The sequence below is a fragment of the Toxorhynchites rutilus genome, chromosome 2, assembly GCF_029784135.1.
Source record: "Toxorhynchites rutilus septentrionalis strain SRP chromosome 2, ASM2978413v1, whole genome shotgun sequence".
NCBI classification, from domain to species: domain Eukaryota; kingdom Metazoa; phylum Arthropoda; class Insecta; order Diptera; family Culicidae; genus Toxorhynchites; species Toxorhynchites rutilus.
Genome location: NC_073745.1, coordinates 126,821,261 through 126,837,848, shown reverse-complemented (window position 1 = coordinate 126,837,848; position 16,588 = coordinate 126,821,261). Strand labels below are relative to the sequence as shown.

At 38.9% G+C, this 16,588-nt stretch overlaps 1 protein-coding gene across 25 annotated transcripts in view; it reads left to right on the top strand.

Annotated features, from left to right (window-relative positions):
- LOC129764935 (protein muscleblind) overlaps positions 1-16,588 on the top strand; it is a 799,891-nt gene that overhangs the window by 265,066 nt on the left and 518,237 nt on the right. For all 25 annotated transcript variants that reach the window (XR_008741293.1, XR_008741294.1, XR_008741296.1 and 22 more), the window contains one exon: positions 11,306-12,875. Coding sequence is in view for 18 of the 25 variants with exons in the window: in XM_055764585.1 (XP_055620560.1) it covers positions 12,687-12,875 (189 nt within the window). In the remaining 7 variants the exon portion in view is untranslated. The remainder of the gene's footprint in view (positions 1-11,305; positions 12,876-16,588) is intronic.

Here is a 16,588-nt window from a genome sequence, read left to right as displayed (position 1 = left end):
TGTGTACGTTATATCGAAGTAAAATGTACGTTATATCGAGTGACGTTATATCGAGGGTACGTTATAGCGAGGGTACGTTATATCGAAGTTTCCCTGTAATCAAAATCGTTAATATTATTTCATTAAAATGTCACCTGTTTTCTGATTTGGCACCCTTACAGCATGATGTAGTCCTACGTCAAAACAGATGTTGCAGAGTACCCTGGTTCGAGTCTCATCCAGTAGTTTTCGTGATAGACACATAACAAACTAACCTTTTTAAACCTCAACGTTCACAAAGGGTTGTCAGCTATGTAATATATATGAAAATTTTGTTTTCCGTTAAGCACCGACTGATTCGATAGCTCTTTTCTGTTCTATATAAAGAGCAGCAAGTTTCTATGTTAAGCGAAACAACTTGACTTGTTTATAGTACCCTTTAGAAGCACTTGTGATGCGTTTTAAAAGAAGTAACTGTAGCATGCTAGAATCCGATATTTCGCCATATTAGCATTATATCCACCCTATCCTTAAGCATAGCCAACATTTGTTCAATGTTCTGTTTGCCGATATAGTGTTCATCCCGGGCTATTTTTTAGTGTTAAATGGTTACCCAGCTTTAACTGAAAGTCTCTTAAATAATGGAAAAATAAAAGAGGATGGTGTCCAGGAGTATGAAAACATTTTATTCATTTCAATTGTTCATCACTTTTGATATTATTTTAGAATGGAAGAAAATTTGAAAATCAAGCCTTTGCCTGGTTTTACCGCTTTTAACTCATCGGAAGCCAAAGTTATCCGTTTTTTAAAACAAGCGGTAGGTCGATAGCAAAAAATCAAACTAAAAAAAATCAAGTTAGCTGATAGCCATAAATAGTATTATTGACTGCTCGCTGGCAGAAATGCCTAAAATGGAATTTTCGAATACGTAAATGCGCAAGTACAGGTCGGACTCGATTATCCGGAAAATGGCCACCACCACAAAATGGCGCCATTTTTTTTTTTTCAAAGCCCCATCAATATGGGTACCAAATAAAAGTGCTCGACTGGTAGAACACAGTAGATCATGAAAAATCCAAATCCAAGATGACCGCAGTTCGCCAAATAAACAATTGCTTTTCAATGGTTCCATTCAGCTTGCCCAGGTTGTACGTATGTTTGAGTGTTTGTATGGTTGTCCTACATTAATTGAAAATTGACCCCGTTCCTGTTGACTGATTGATCTGAAATTTGGACCATACATTTAATTCTACTGTCATAATAAAACTGCATATTCCATGATCTTGGAAAATTCAATTTGGCCGCCGCTAAAAAAAGGCTGAATGGCTTGACACAATGAACAACATAAATTCGAAAAGGTCGCCGCCACAAAATTTTTGACTCAATATTGGCATCGAATGAAATGATTCAACTAATAGAATACAGTACATCATCAAAATATTCCGAAGAAAGTTTAGTAAGAGATAAAAATTTGAAAAAAATATTTTTTAAATAGTTTTAGTATAGAGAAGTATACTAATGATACAGATAATTTACTAAAAACTAGAAAATAAAATAAGTGAAAAAAAACTTGTTAAGTTAACGGTTTAATGTACTAAAAGCTAGAAAATAAGTAGACAAGTATCAATTAGTAGTTATCACATCCGTTCCTTCATTAATCTAGGGCAATGATGAGACTAAAATAAAATCATGGGGTATATTATTAAACAACTAACTGGGGATAATAGAAATCCATCGTTTATTTATTACCTAATTTTCCTCGGAATATGTTCATGATGTACTATATTCTATTAGTCAAATCATTTCATTTCATACCGATATTGAGGGGATTGCAAAATATACATAGCCGACCATTTAGTGACGGCGAGCTTTTTTTTTTATCCGGAGTGAAAAATAATTCCATACTCCGGATAATCGAGTCCGACCTGTATAGACGAATTTCATGCTAACTCGTCTTAGGAGTTGGCAGCACTATCTCAGATAGGAGTGAAACGTTGTGGGTGTAAATACATGGGTCTTTCAAGCAACTTTGCATACTTGAATTATTCATAAAACTTTTTGAAAAGTGCCAAAAATGTTTTCTTGATTTTTTACAAAAAAATATAACTCATAAACTATAATACCTTAAAAATTCTGGGCAAAGGATGCAATGTAGGAAATTGTTAAAATTTTCATAATATTCATGTATTTTTTTTATTTTTTAAAATAACATAAATTTTTTCGCTGAAGAAAAATATTTTAAAAATTAAAATTAATTTTTCTCAAAAAAGTATTTAATTCTCAGAAAAAAATATATGAATAGTCCTTACAATCTCCAACAAGTACATCGAAAGATGGGCACTTTTACAGGGAAAAACTTTTTTCAACAATAATTTTTTCAAGTTTTCTTTGACAAAAATCCATATTTTTGTTTGGAAATTCTCGCGTTTGATATATTCTTGACATGTTTCTAAACAGAAAAATATTCGCGATAATTTATAGTTAAATATGTTACGAGTTAAACATTAAAAGTACATACATTTTCTTCGAATGCGTTTTTTTCTATATGGTGGAATATTGTCTATCCCATCCCGTTATTTAAAATTATTGTATTTATTGTATTGTATTGTCCTCTATCGGACCCATCGTCAATGGCACCATTCGCATGCGATCCATGATTGTAAGATTGTAAGAGAGATTGTAAGGGCTATTCATATATTTTTTTCTGAGAATTAAATACGTTTTTGAGAAAAATTAATTTTAATTTTTAAAATATTTTTCTTCAGCGAAAATATTTATGTTATTATAAAAAATTTAAAAAAAATAAGAATATTATGAAAATTTTAACAATTTCCTACATTGCATCCTTTACCCAGAATTTTTAAGGTATTATAGTTTATGAGTTATATTTTTTTGTAAAAAATCAAGAAAACATTTTTGGCACTTTTCAAAAAGATTTATGAATAATTCAAATATGCAAAGTTGCTTGAAAGACCCATGTATTTACACCCACAACGTTTCACTACTATCTGAGATAGTGCTGCCAACTCCTTGAAATATCATCGATACGTCATTTTTCGCTAGAGGCTCTATTCACACCGGTGAGTTACTGAATAAATTTTCAAGCAGGTATATGTACATTTTCGTGATTTCAATAGTTCAAAGCAGTTTTTGAGCTGCGTGATACAAGTTTTTGGATCAATAAGTATCGAGCGTATAACTCGTAGACATTTTATCTCACGAATGAAGTGATTTCCATAACGTTCAATCATCTCTCGTTTTAGAATTTAGGCTCCGATAAAGAAAAAAATACGTAGTCCTACGTCAAGACTTTGAGCTGAAATTTGTATTGATAAGTTTACAAATTTCTTTTAACCTAGATTCAACTAACAATTTTTGCTCAAACTCAAATTTCTTTCTAAACACGTTCTTCTTCTTGAATGGCGTTAACGTTCCCTGTGGAACTTTTGCCGTCTCAACATATGCATTAACTAGCGTCATTCATTAATACTTAGTTGAGATTTCTTAAGCCAAATAACACGCCTTGAATGTATTCCGAGGGGCAAGCTCTAGAATACGCGTGACCACAGTGCAAGTCGAAGGAAATTTCTTTGACGAAAAATCCTCCGGCCAGAACGGGAATCGAACCCGAACACCCGGCATGATAATGTGAGACGCTAACCACTCGGCCACGGGTGCACACGTTAAACTGTTCAAAAAATTTGATTTGTTGGCCTCTGCTCTGTTTTCAAATATTGGCGTGAATTGAGTTCGAATCACCTAGATATGTTGTGTATTGTTCTCCTATTTGTCAGATCTGCTAAATTTCAGAATGATACCTGTGACTACTTTTTGACGTGGGACTACGTCCAACTGGAATATATGGAGGGTAAAATGAAAACCTAAACACAGAACATGCAGGAAAAAATGAAAGATTTCGAATGCTTTTAACTCGAACATTTCTTACTGGATCGGAAGAATGTTTGCATCAATTGTTAGGAAATATTTCCACGCATCTATCGCAATTGATAAAATGTTGTTTTTCATTAGATAAACAATTGAATAACTGTAGAATGTTAAGCGTTCTCTAAACGCCCTAACTGCCTCGTTTTGATAGGCCCGATTCACGGTTTCCCCAACACAGCCATCAAAACCAGCAGCCTTGGGGAAATCGGCATTGCAAGTACATAGAAATAGAGGGACTTTTGTTCTCACCGAAAAATGTTCCCTAACACAGACTTCAAAACCATGCAGCGTTGGAGAAATCGGCATTGTAAACACATGAAAGTAGGGGGAGCATTTATTCCCATCGAAATGTGTTCCATAATAGAGATTTCAAAACCAAGGTGCCTGGAGGAAATCGGCATTACAAATTCATGCAAATCGGGGATATTTTTGTTCCGATTGAAATGTGTTTACCTTACACAGACTTCAAATCCATGTAGCGTGGGGAAATTGGCATTGCAAATTCATGCAAGTCGGAGGCATTTTTGTTCCCAACACAGACTTCAAAACCAAGGTTTCTGGGGAAATGGGCTTTGCAAATAAATGCAAACTGCGATCTTTGCTTTTGTACTCGCTTGCCTTTGTGTAGACTAGAATATGTTTACCTACCACGATCTTCTGAACATAGGAACCTGGAAAAATCGTGCAGACGCTAGATGCGAATGAACTTTCAAAGTTTCAGGCAAATTCGCTTCGAGAAGTACGACACTAGAGAGATGCAAACTTCAGAGGGAAACACAAAATAAAATAATCGTTCGACAATCCTTCCGTTCACAAATTTTGTCCTAGGCATCATACCAAACGTAGAAGGACTGTCATTAAATTTACTTGTAACGAAGAACATAATCTATCAAAATGCATGAATTGCCCTTACATGGCGTTTGTTCAATCTTTTTACTCACAAAGCAAATATATTGAATTCAATACAAACAAATACAAACAAATAATTGCTAAGCTAAGGTCCCACGTCAACCTTGCGGTTATATCATAGATTTAACCCTAATTTTTTTTTAATGTCAGCAACGAGTTTTTTTTATTGTATCAGTATTACTTACTCAGTATGAAGTTTTATTTTCTAAAATTCCAAGTGTCACGTGGAATGTCTAGCTTGCACTACATTTACTCGTATATCCTTATTTTATTTAGACGCTATTGTGTTACCGTAACAGGAGACGAAGCACCGAACCCACAGAATCGATTTGAACCCGTCACTGTTCACTAAAACTTGATGTCCATAAAAGTATCGTCAGAATTCGGTATCCCAAATCCAACTTTAAACATTTCGGCAGCTGGCAGGCAGTGCTTTAAACTTCGCCCCGGGAGGTAATGTTTCGAAACTATTTCCAAGTTTGGCCCCATTCTCCAGCCATATCGCCACGAAACGATACCACCCGGCTCCCGGCGATGATGGCGAGGGATGGTGGCGAAAAGCGGCAGAATACTTCAAAGATGTTTTCCTCCCTGCGCATTCAGAGCAGCAGACGGACCAACCTCATTCCATCAAAAGAAAAATAGAATTGCAACCATCACAAAACACAGTTCGGGTGGTGACACAGAGGAACCTTCCGAAAAACTCGAATGCACTTAAACCATTCTCCATTCAATTGATTCTCTGAGGCTCTGCGAGGAAATGTGGGAGACGAGAGTCAACATTCAGACAAAACACAAAACGAGTCTGTAGAGGTCCTTTGGAATGAAGGAAGGAGGCGGTAGCACTCGGTCCAAAAATCGTTTTCTCTTGTATATCTACTGAAAGATGAAACTGCAAGCGCTCAGCCGTAGACGTGTATTAGTTTACGGCAGAAACAAAGATCAAAACGTCGGATGTTTCGAATTTGAAGCATCGAAGTTTATCGAAGAAAAGGCGCTTTAAGCGGGTGTGAATACAGGCACAAATTTCCTGAGTGATCGAAGGAACACAGGAGTACAAGGTAGCTCTTTGTTCTCATTGTCCAAAAATGGTTCCAACTTTTAGACGGCTTCAGATTCTTCGACCTGATTCGGTGCACTTTCGCGCTCTACCGGCATCGGATCGATTTGAACAATCAACCGGAAGTTCGGTGTCACTTGTGTGCTACCAATTTCGTTTTAAAACTTCCCACTTTCATCGATGGCAACGCGGGTGCGCGAAATGCAAATGCGAAACTAATTGAATGCAAACGACGGCTCTGGAACCAGAAACCAGAAGAAGGTGTACAGAAGCCGCGCGAAGACACGCTAGACACCTAACGATTAGACCTTACACACAGAGGCAGCACGAGTTCAGGTCAAGGCTGCCGAAGAAAACAAAGAAAAATGTCAAAACCAGCCGCAGGCACACTCGCCAGTGAGTGTAATGGTTGGCAAAGGGAGCTGAAGGAAACGTAAAACGATAGCTGGCCACAGACGATAATTAATTGCTAAACAAGCTATTGCTATTGGGTGGATCGTCAGGGGGTAAGTGGCGGTGGAGAGAGAAGTTGCATGCAGAGAGGAGTTTCCGTGAAATCAATCGCCGTACGATTCGAACACAATGATAATGATCGAAGCTCAGGTAATGTGAAGAAGAGTGCAACACTCCAATGTCGGGGGGTAATGATGAAACGATATAAGGAGCAGGGTTAAATTTGCCCCGCTTACAGTTTAATTAAAATGATTGAGTGAAATTAAAACAAATTCCGGTGGAATTTAGGGCAACACTTAAAAATGAATCACCACCTTTCGCCCGCCCCCTCACAAGTTGGAGGGGAAGCCCGTTTTTTCTTCACCTTCGCACTTTATTAATAGGTTCTTTTTTCGTGCCGCCCGACGCTGGATTGCGAGTGCCTGCGTCTTTTCACTTTAATGAACAAGCGAAAAAAATTCACCTGATAGCAGCCATGCGCGACCACTTTCCTCACTTCATTAATTTTCCTAACTTTAATTAGTTCTTATCGCTCAAGCGTTTCGACGCGTTTTAAGCACCCCGTCAAGCTCAGAAGACGGCAGAATCTTTTCCACACATCACCCTCCCTTGTTTCGGTGGCTAGTGCGGTAAATGAGTTTGACCCTAATACTGAGCTAAAAAACAAATACCTCTGATAAATGAAGTTGTCTAGGTGCAGATCGAATGCAACTCAAAAATATTTAATTTATATTTATTTATTTATTTATTGATATATTGTCTTACTTGATGAACATATTTCCACCCAAAATTGTTTTTTTATATGAAAACTTTTATATTCTATAATAGAAAAAAACAACCATTCAATAAATTCGAAATGACGAATGTACAGTGTCGAAATTTACGGTGGTACTAAGCAATCGATTATATCAGGTTAGAGCGCCCAATTTTAAATTGTTAAGAACCGAGAGGAAACTATTACTAATACGATGTCCTGACCCTTACTCTATTTTTTTCTATTGATTTTCTAATATTTATACCAAACCTCGTCATTATAATCAAAATCAATCACACAACCTTCGTTCAAGGTTCTTCAAACATTCTATGAAATACATTTTTGATGCGAAAATGATAGTTTTCCTTCAAGATTTTTGTTCTTCTATCTGAGATTCCATTAACAATTTCGTTTCACACCAACACGAAGTTTAATTCCGTCAACTCGAGCTTCATTTCAACTAACAACACTTTCTTCTATGTCACTGCAAACATATGAGGATTAAGTTTTTCCGAACTTTTCCCAATTCCTTCAAATTTTTTCAAATTTTCTCTGATTTTTCTTACCATAACAATGATCTATGAACAGAGACGAACACAACAAAATAAAGACTGCTCAAATCGGGCGATCCATTCTTGAGTTTCGCGATTAGCAACACTTTTGGCGATTCATTTTTATTTGTATAAACAAAAGTTTGTTGACAAAAAAGTCTATTCTTCGTGTTCTACGCGTAAGCATTAAGCATTATCTTGACATTTTTCAATTGTTCAGTCTCAAAAATTCATAATTTTCTTTTTATAATAGGTGCGTAGAAATATTTCCAATTGATTAATGCAAACATGCGATCTATCGAATGGACTCTTGAATAACGAGGATCGAAGAATGATTGAAGGGCCCCAATTATTCTCAAGCAAAAAAAATCCGATTTGAGCACATTGTCAAACTAAGTTTCAGCATTAACATGTACTGTTGATTGCTCGCTGTCTAGAGCGACATTTTCGTGGGATATAATCCACAAATTATACTATGCGGCACCTTTCGCAAAACTCAACAGAAAATCCGAACCGATTGGTTGTGTGATGGTATCGACTCTAACAACAAGCAATGTGGAATAAATTTTCCACTGAAGAACACAGTTTTGAACGCCAATAAATGAATGGGTTAAATCTATGATATAAGCGCAAGCTTGACGTGGGACTACCGTTGGCTTAGTAATCATTTGTTTGTATTGATTAAATTATTGATCTAATGAAACAATTTTCGAATTCAATTGAATTCAACATATTTGCTGTGTAAGTAAAGAATTTGAACAAACGCCATGTAATGTAAGATACCTCGGTTTTGATGGCTGTGTTGGGAAACACATTCCGGTGGAAACAAAACTCCCCCAACATGGATGTATTTGCAATGGAAATTTCTCCAGGCACCTAGGTTTTGATGGGTGTATTAGAAAACACGTCTCGGTGTATTTGCATGTATTTGCAATGCCAATTTCTATCAAGGACCTTGGTTTAGAAGTCCGTGTTGGGAAAGCCGTAAATCGGACCAATCAAAACGTGACAGTTAGGGCGTTTAGATACCACTTAACATTTAACAGTTATTAAATTGCTTATCTCAGGAAATTAACATTTCATTAATGGGGACAGATCCGTAAAATAATTTCCTATCAATTGATGTAAAAATCTTTGTGATATATTATGAAATGTTCGAGTTATAAGCATTTGAAATTTTTCATTTTTTCCTGCATGTTCTGTGTTTAGGTTTTCATTTCACCCCCCCACCTCCCCCCATAGATTCTGATTAGACGTAGTCCCACGTCAAAAGTATCTTCTGCGTATTCTGTTCTTTCAACCCGGAAACAATGCTCGGTTTCACGAAAATTGAATGATTGACTCAAAAAAGTTAGCAATAAACCCGAACGTATTCTTCGACAAAAAGTTATAAAAATGAATTCGGAGCTGAGAATGAGTGATTCATTCTTGTTTGCTTGGTCGATATGCAAATGCAGTGCTTGTTCTACGGACACTGAGAAAAAAAAGAAATATATCAACTTAAGCTTCGCTCGTTCGCATCTTTTTGCAGAGAGTGAGTCTCTTGTACTGTAATTAATATTGTATCAAACCAAAGTGTGAAGAAAAATAGTTGTAGGGGGTTAGATAAAGGACCCGACCGCATTTTTGACGTAGGACAGCGAAATTATTTTATTCAATCCGCTTGTTTATCACCTCGGATATTTTTTAAGAAAAAAGTTGATGGTTTGCGTGGTTTTGCAAAATCAGCTGAAGATATATAATACACAAACTAACGATCCACTGATCATGCATTACAAGTTTAATTTTTCTCCTTGGTGTTATAGTTATAACAGCCGCAGTTTTTTTTAAATGTTACAGGCGATTATATGTTTGTTGCATCACCACCAGTATGTCATATTTCAAATACACAAGACATCAAAACAGCTTAATGATAACTATTTGAATCTACATTTTTCAATGCATAAAAACAACGACAATGCTTGTGATGAGGTAATACACAAAATCATTAGCAACACACTATCGAGAAGAGAAAACATATGGGGAAGTGGGAATCCTTCCAATTTATGTCAATTTAAACCATCCGCAGACTGGAGGATTGTAATGTATGGCATACCAAACAAATCTTAGAGAATTAGAATAAGGTTGGTATGGAAATAATTAAAAACTGCTCGCAGCAAAAACCAAGCCCAAGCCCGGTTGGAATGCAAGGCTGTTTTCCACGACCACGCTATCCACATACCTACTAGTGCTGTTGCATGAATGTGTGATAATATTACATGTCTTTATGAAATGAAATTGGAAAGTGTTTTCTAAGAGTAAAAAGGAGAGCATAAACGTGAATATATACCCTTCTCGGTCTAGGCCGTGTATGTGGCAAAGTGTGCGAAAAACATTAAGGCGTGTTTATTTGCAATGTGTCTCTTTTTTCGCTCGCTCATATTGCTGTTATATTGCTATAGCATATATATTATAAAAATGCTATATCAGTATGGAAGGGTATCACATTTTCTGTTATTTTTAAGCTCATTTAATGTATTGAATCTGATGCTGATGTAATTTCGTCTCATATTCACCTCTGCAATTCTAAGAAAAAAATAATTGGAAAAAAGCTCGTTGTTATGGGTTATCCTGTATGATTCTAATATTGTAATATATTAGAACTTTCCATTATTAATTATTTTCCAGGGAGATAGATCAAAACAGTGACCAGTTTTCTATGTCTGCAAAAGCCAATAATAACTCACATTTGTACCAATTGAAAAAAACCGTTGTTGCGAGTTCGATTTGGTTTGTAAAACCTGCCAATTCCCTCTGGTGCGTCACTATGCGAGAATGTTTTCTCGGAAAAATCTATTTGTTTATGCTAAGCAAAATACACCTCAACCGATTTTACGCAAACTCTTGTTTGGGAGCTGATAACATTCCGAGAGCGAACAGATAATCTTTTGAAACCGCGAATATTTCCTCTTTTCACACTCCGAGCAGCTCGAGCCTGGATCCAAAATCTGATTTCGTGATCTCCGTCTCCGGTTGGCGGGGTTGCTCGTCGTGATGGAGTGGGGGTGCGGGGTGAGCGGCATGTAATCGAGTAATCCAATTATTTGGCCCGATGATTGTTCTTTCTGTGTTGATTTTTCCCCTGGTCTCCTTCGGTTCGTTTGATTTTTCTCAACCGACGATGCGTGTCTGTGTTTGGTGCGTGTTTGAAGGCGAAAAAAAAAATACGCACACAAACATCCATCCGGATCCGAGCCCAGCATCAATGTCGGTCTCGGTTGCGAGATGTGTTGGTGCTTTTGAGTGAGACGTCTCATTTTGTGGTGCTGGCAAGAATCTCCCGACAATAAACAATCCGCGCGCGAACGGCGGAAAGGCGATACGACGACAAGGCCTGGACTTTAACGGGCGAGACTTTAATTTAAATTGAAAAATAATATCAATTTCAGCTCAGAAGTTTAATGGCTTTGCAAACATCCTCTGATCCAGTGCTGAGTGCGATATTACAAGGGGTTGACATTATTTATGATAGGCGCGGTGTTGGTTTTGGGTATTTGGGTATTCTATATTTTGTAATTACTAAGATATGACTATCTCTTTGACGGGATTCCAGTAGTTTTTACCCACGGTTAACATCCTCAGTGATACATTTCCACTCTTTTTTTTTGCTTCCAGATAGCGTCGTCTCCCACCCACAAGAAGTAACGCCCGCCCTGGCTTTGCGCTCGCTGTAGCAGCTTTTTATCCGTGCACCACAAGCAACGTGAGTTCATCGCGCCTCCTCCCTCACACTTCTGCTAGACGCACGCCCCCGATGCCCGCTACATCTCGACGCTAAGTTTGTGCTTGTGCTTTTTGCATCTTCTTCTGCAGCATCCAAGAAATAAACGAAACCCATTACATCATCCTCCCAGAAACAGTCACAGCACTATCACACCAATTATATACCACAGAGCCGAGCGCAGCAGAAGCGAGAACAAGCGAAGAAAAAACCAGCTCCTCACATCGTACTCGCCGAGTATCCGATTTCCTTTTCCTGCGCGCGGAGCCACTGAGCAAAGTCTGCCGCCACCGCCGCCGCCGCATCGCAACCATCTCGAGGAACGAAAGTAATTAGAAGTTACCAAACCGCGAAAGGAAAAAAAAGAGGAGGCGACATCAGGAAAAGTCGAAACTCTTTCCAAGGACAATCAAAGCTAGCGTCCGATAGGCGAGAATAGCGAGGAAAGCAGCAGCAGGAAACGGTGTATCCTTAAAGGACAGAACAAAAAAAAAACGCGAATTATCCTCCTCCGTCGAAGCACATTTGTAGTAGTCAACCAGACTCCAGTCGGTCAGTCAGTAGTCATCGAAACTGGGAGACAGAGAAAACCAAAAACAAGAAGAAAAACAAACGTCCGTTCCTGAGTAACTACGAAGGAATTAATTTTTTAGCTTATCAAGAGAGAAAGAGAGATTAAGAAGCGAAAGTACCTCTAGTCTTCGTTTTAATTGCCATAGGAATTAGTTAGTGGGAAGCAAACAGAAACCACTCTGACGCGGAAGACAAGGAAAGAACTCCTCTGAAAACTGAATCATCTACATCGACTAATTTTGTGATACTGCGGCGAAAAAGTCAAGGACATACCGTAGAACCCGGCCACAGTGATTTGAGACTAATTACACCGCACCGTAGACCCAGAGTAGCGAAGAAATTCTTAGTGCGTTCTTAGAACATCGTTGTCACAACTGGTAGCCGTTTCGTAGCTATTTTTGTCGATAGTGAATGTACGTGTAAAGTTTCCCATTGCCCCTCACGACTGTCTCATCTCCGTGAATTTCGTGTTGTTAAGTTCGTGTTTCTTCCCCCCCAGGAGAACACGTGATAGGATATATCGCACAGAGACGTGTTGTGATTTACCTTGAGTGAGAGAAGAAGAGTGCGTGCTGAGTTCCTACTCCTCATCACCATTTTCGACCTATACAAAGCAAACCAGACTATCGAACGTAGGGCCTAAAAACACATAAACGAAGCAGCCGCTAATCAGGAAACACACACCCACACAGCAAAACAGCAATGGCCGCCATGATGAACATGACGAACCTACTGAACGGCAAGGACTCCCGCTGGCTGCAGCTGGAGGTGTGCCGCGAATACCAGCGGAACAAGTGCTCCCGCCCGGACACCGAGTGCAAGTTCGCCCATCCGCCGGCCAACGTCGAAGTACAAAATGGACGCGTCACCGCGTGTTACGACAGTATTAAGGTAAGTGGTAGTGAACTTGTTCAGCAAACCAAGGGTTAATGTGATACTGCGATAGATCCAAATAAACAAATAGACAAACACACACACACACATTTTCTGGAAATGTCATTGTTCAGCTTAATACGCGTCCATCAACACAAAATTCATTTGTTGGTGAAACAGAAGTGTAACTCTATATTCTGTTTATTACACATCAAAGCCTTTCGGGGAAGCGAGCCTTGACGACGCTGTGCGCGACGTGATGGAAGCTAGCTACGCTTTTATGCACCCCTCGGGGGATTAGATTACACATAGTACACCAGACGTGGGTCTCCTCCTCCTCTTGGAGACGCGTTTTTGTTTTGCTTTAGTTGAATGGGGGGTGCGATCAATGTTCATTCATCCTCGATTCCACACGCAGTATTAAAGTCATTACCACAAAGGTACCAAAATCAATCGGTTCTAAATTATTTGGATACGACGCTTTGAAATTTCGAAAAAATCAAGTAGATCAAATTTGATGCTCCCCTTCTTTTTAGCCTTGGATTTGGTTGGTAATCCATTGGATTAAAATTAGGGAAACTTGGATGAAACTTTCTAACCACAGTTAAATATCTTCTTGGTATGATCTGTAAGTTGAATTCAGTTTTCCTTTTATTTTTTTAGTTAAACAAAATGAAAGAAAATATTTGGTAATACATAGGCTGGTCCGTAAGTTTTTCGACCCGGCGACAATGACGTTGCTAGGTTGATTCTGTCAAGTCATGGATTTGGCTCATATAAGCTGGAAACTAAACAGCATTCGACTGTGTGAGTCTTTCAAGATGACCCTAACTCAACAGAAATTATTTGCGTTCAAAGCTCTTCCAATCAAATTGTCGACTTTTTTCGGAATACTGGTTATGCGACAAGTATCCTTAGAGCAGAAGTAGAACGGGAAATTCTGAATGGTGCACAACCATTTGTCTCCCGGAAGTCTTCGGTAAAATCAGCAAGTACAACTCAAGATGACCATTCTTCAGCATGACAATGCGAGCTCTCACACAACAGCTCAAACAACCGCCTATTTAACCGATGAAAACATTGGTTTACTCGGTCGTCCATCGTACAGTTCTGATTTGGATCCTAAAGACTTTTATTTTGTTTCCGAACATTAATAATTAACCCCATGGATAAGGATTTCCAATGCCAGAAGAAGCGGTGTTTTTTTATTAATTCATTTATTTTTACAGGCTCAGTTACTTAAGTTTAAAGGAGCCGAATTCTTAAATATAATTTTAAAACTATATATATAAACAATTTCCTTACAAGAAGGAGCGGTTGATGCGTTTAAAACACATGTTTTGGAGGTCCCATTTTTAGGATGGTATGTATGCTGTAATATATGATTGAATGCTGAAGAGTAAAGGGTGGAACGATCAAAATTTGGTTTACTTAAAGTCGAAATATTTCTTTTGAGTGTGCATTTAAAGAATCTGACGTTTCCTCTTTTGTTCTGAAAATGGCGTTCAAGTAAGAGGAGAGGCGTTTAAAAATGTTGTACTGCGGCCTAGTCGGCCTTGTTCGCGGCAGAACGCCAGTTTGCTTTGAACTGTCCTATTTTTCTACGTTTTTGGCATCTTCTTCAAGTAGCGCTCGACGATGGTCCAGTATCTCTCTCTCTTCTTTTCTTTTTCTTTCTTTTTCTCTCTTTCTCTTTCTTTCTCTCTCTTTTCTTCCTTTCTCTCTCTCTTTTCTTCCTTTCTCTCTCTCTTTTCTCTCTTTCTCTCCCTCTCTCTCTCTTCTCTCTCTTCTCTCTCTTCTCTCTCCTCTCTCTCTTCTCTTTCTTTTCTCTCTCTTTTCTCTCTGTCTCTCTCTTCTTTCTCTCTCATTTCTCTCTCTCTTTTCTTTCTCTCTCTTTCTCTCTTTCTCTTTCTCTCTCTTCTCTCTTTCTCTTTCTCTCTCTCTTCTCTCTTTCTTCTCTCTCTCTTCTCACTCTCTTCTTTATCTCTTCTCTATATCTTCTCTCTCTCTTCTCTCTCTCTCTCACTCTTCTCACTCTTCTCTCTCCCTCTTTTCTCTCTTTTCTCTTTCTCTTTTCTTTCTTTTGTCTCTCTTCCTCTTTTCTCTTTCTTTTCTCTTCCTTCCTCTTTTCTCTTTCTTTTCTCTCCCTTCCTCTTTTCTCTCTCTTCCTCTTTTCTTTCTCTTTTCTCTCTCTTCCTCTTTACTCTCTTTTCTCTCCCTTCCTCTTTACTCTCCCTTCCTCTTTTCTCTCTCTTTTCTCTCCCTTCCTCTTTTCTCTCTCTTTCTCTCTCACTATCTCTCTCTTCTCTCCCTTTCTCTCTCTCTCTCTCATCTCTCCCTTTCTCTCTCTCTCTTCTCTCCCTTTCTCTCTCTCTCTCTTCTCTCCCTTTCTCTCTCTCTCTCTTCTCTCCCTTTCTCTCTCTTCCTTTCTCTCTCTTCCTTTCTCTCTCTCTCTCTCTTCTCTCCCTTTCTCTCTCTTCCTTTCTCTCTCTTCCTTTCTCTCTCTCTCTCTCTTCTCTCTCTCCCTTTTCCCTTTCTCTCTCTCTCTCTCTCTCTCTCTTTCTCTCTTTCTCTTTCTTCTCTCTCCCCCTTTCTCCCTTTCTCTCTCTCTTCTCTCTCTCCCTTTCTCTCTCTCTCCCTTCTCTCTCTCCCTTTCTCTCTCTCTCTTCTCTCTCTCTCTTCTCTCTCTTCTCTCTCTCCCTTTCTCTCTCTCTCTTCTCTCTCTCTCCTTTTCTCTCTCCCTTTCTCTCTCTCTCTTTTCCTTTTCTCTCCCTTTCTCTCTCTCTCTCTCTTCTCTTTTCCTTTTCTCTCCCTGTCTCTCTCTCTCTCTCTTCTCTCTCTCCTCTCTCTCCTCTCTTTTCCTTTTCTCTCCCTGTCTCTCTCTCTCCTCTCTCTCCTCTCTCTCCTCTTTCTCCTCTCTCTCCTCTCTCTCCTCTCTCTCCTCTCTCTCCTCTCTCTCCTCTCTCTCTCCTCTCTCTCTCCTCTTTCTCCTCTCTCCTCTCTATCTCTCCTCTCTCTCTCTCTCTCCTCTCTCTCTCTCTCTCTCCTCTCTATCTCTCTCCTCTCTATCTCTCCTCTCTCTATCTCTCCTCTCTCTCTCTCTCTCCTCTCTCTCTCTCCTCTCTCTCTCTCCTCTCTCTCTCTCTCTCTCTCCTCTCTCTCCTCTCTCTCTCTCTCCTCTCTATTTCTCCTCTCTATCTCCTCTCTCTCTCTCCTCTCTCTCCAAAGCGGAGTTTTGAGGTGTTGGGAGGGTTGTTAACTTTGGACATAACGTTATTCTCGGCATTCGATTTCATCGCCTTCTTGCCTGGTTTGTCGTGTTTTGTTGAGGAAAGCCAGCATATGTTCCCCCTTTTCTTGACGTATGTCCTGGTTGATGGTCCGAACATGGCTACTTTCATGGACTGCCGTCTCCCCGCTTCCGTGTATAACTCCTTTTCTGGAAGCAGCTTGAAGTTCGGTTGTGCTAACTTCGCGTGCAAGAAGAAGCGAGAAGCTTGGATTCTCGCATTACGCAAGCAAAACTTTCGAGCGTTACTCCTCTTGCCATTTTGAGAACTGAAGAGCAAGCGTCAATATCACAATAGAGAGATCATTCCACACGTTCACTCTTATAAAATGAGATGTTCAAAACTTAAATGCAGTTTCTTGTAGTTCAATATACTGTTTTCTGAATGATTTTGTAAAATGTTACTTTAAGTGTTTTCCAATGTTTTTACTGGAATAATAAG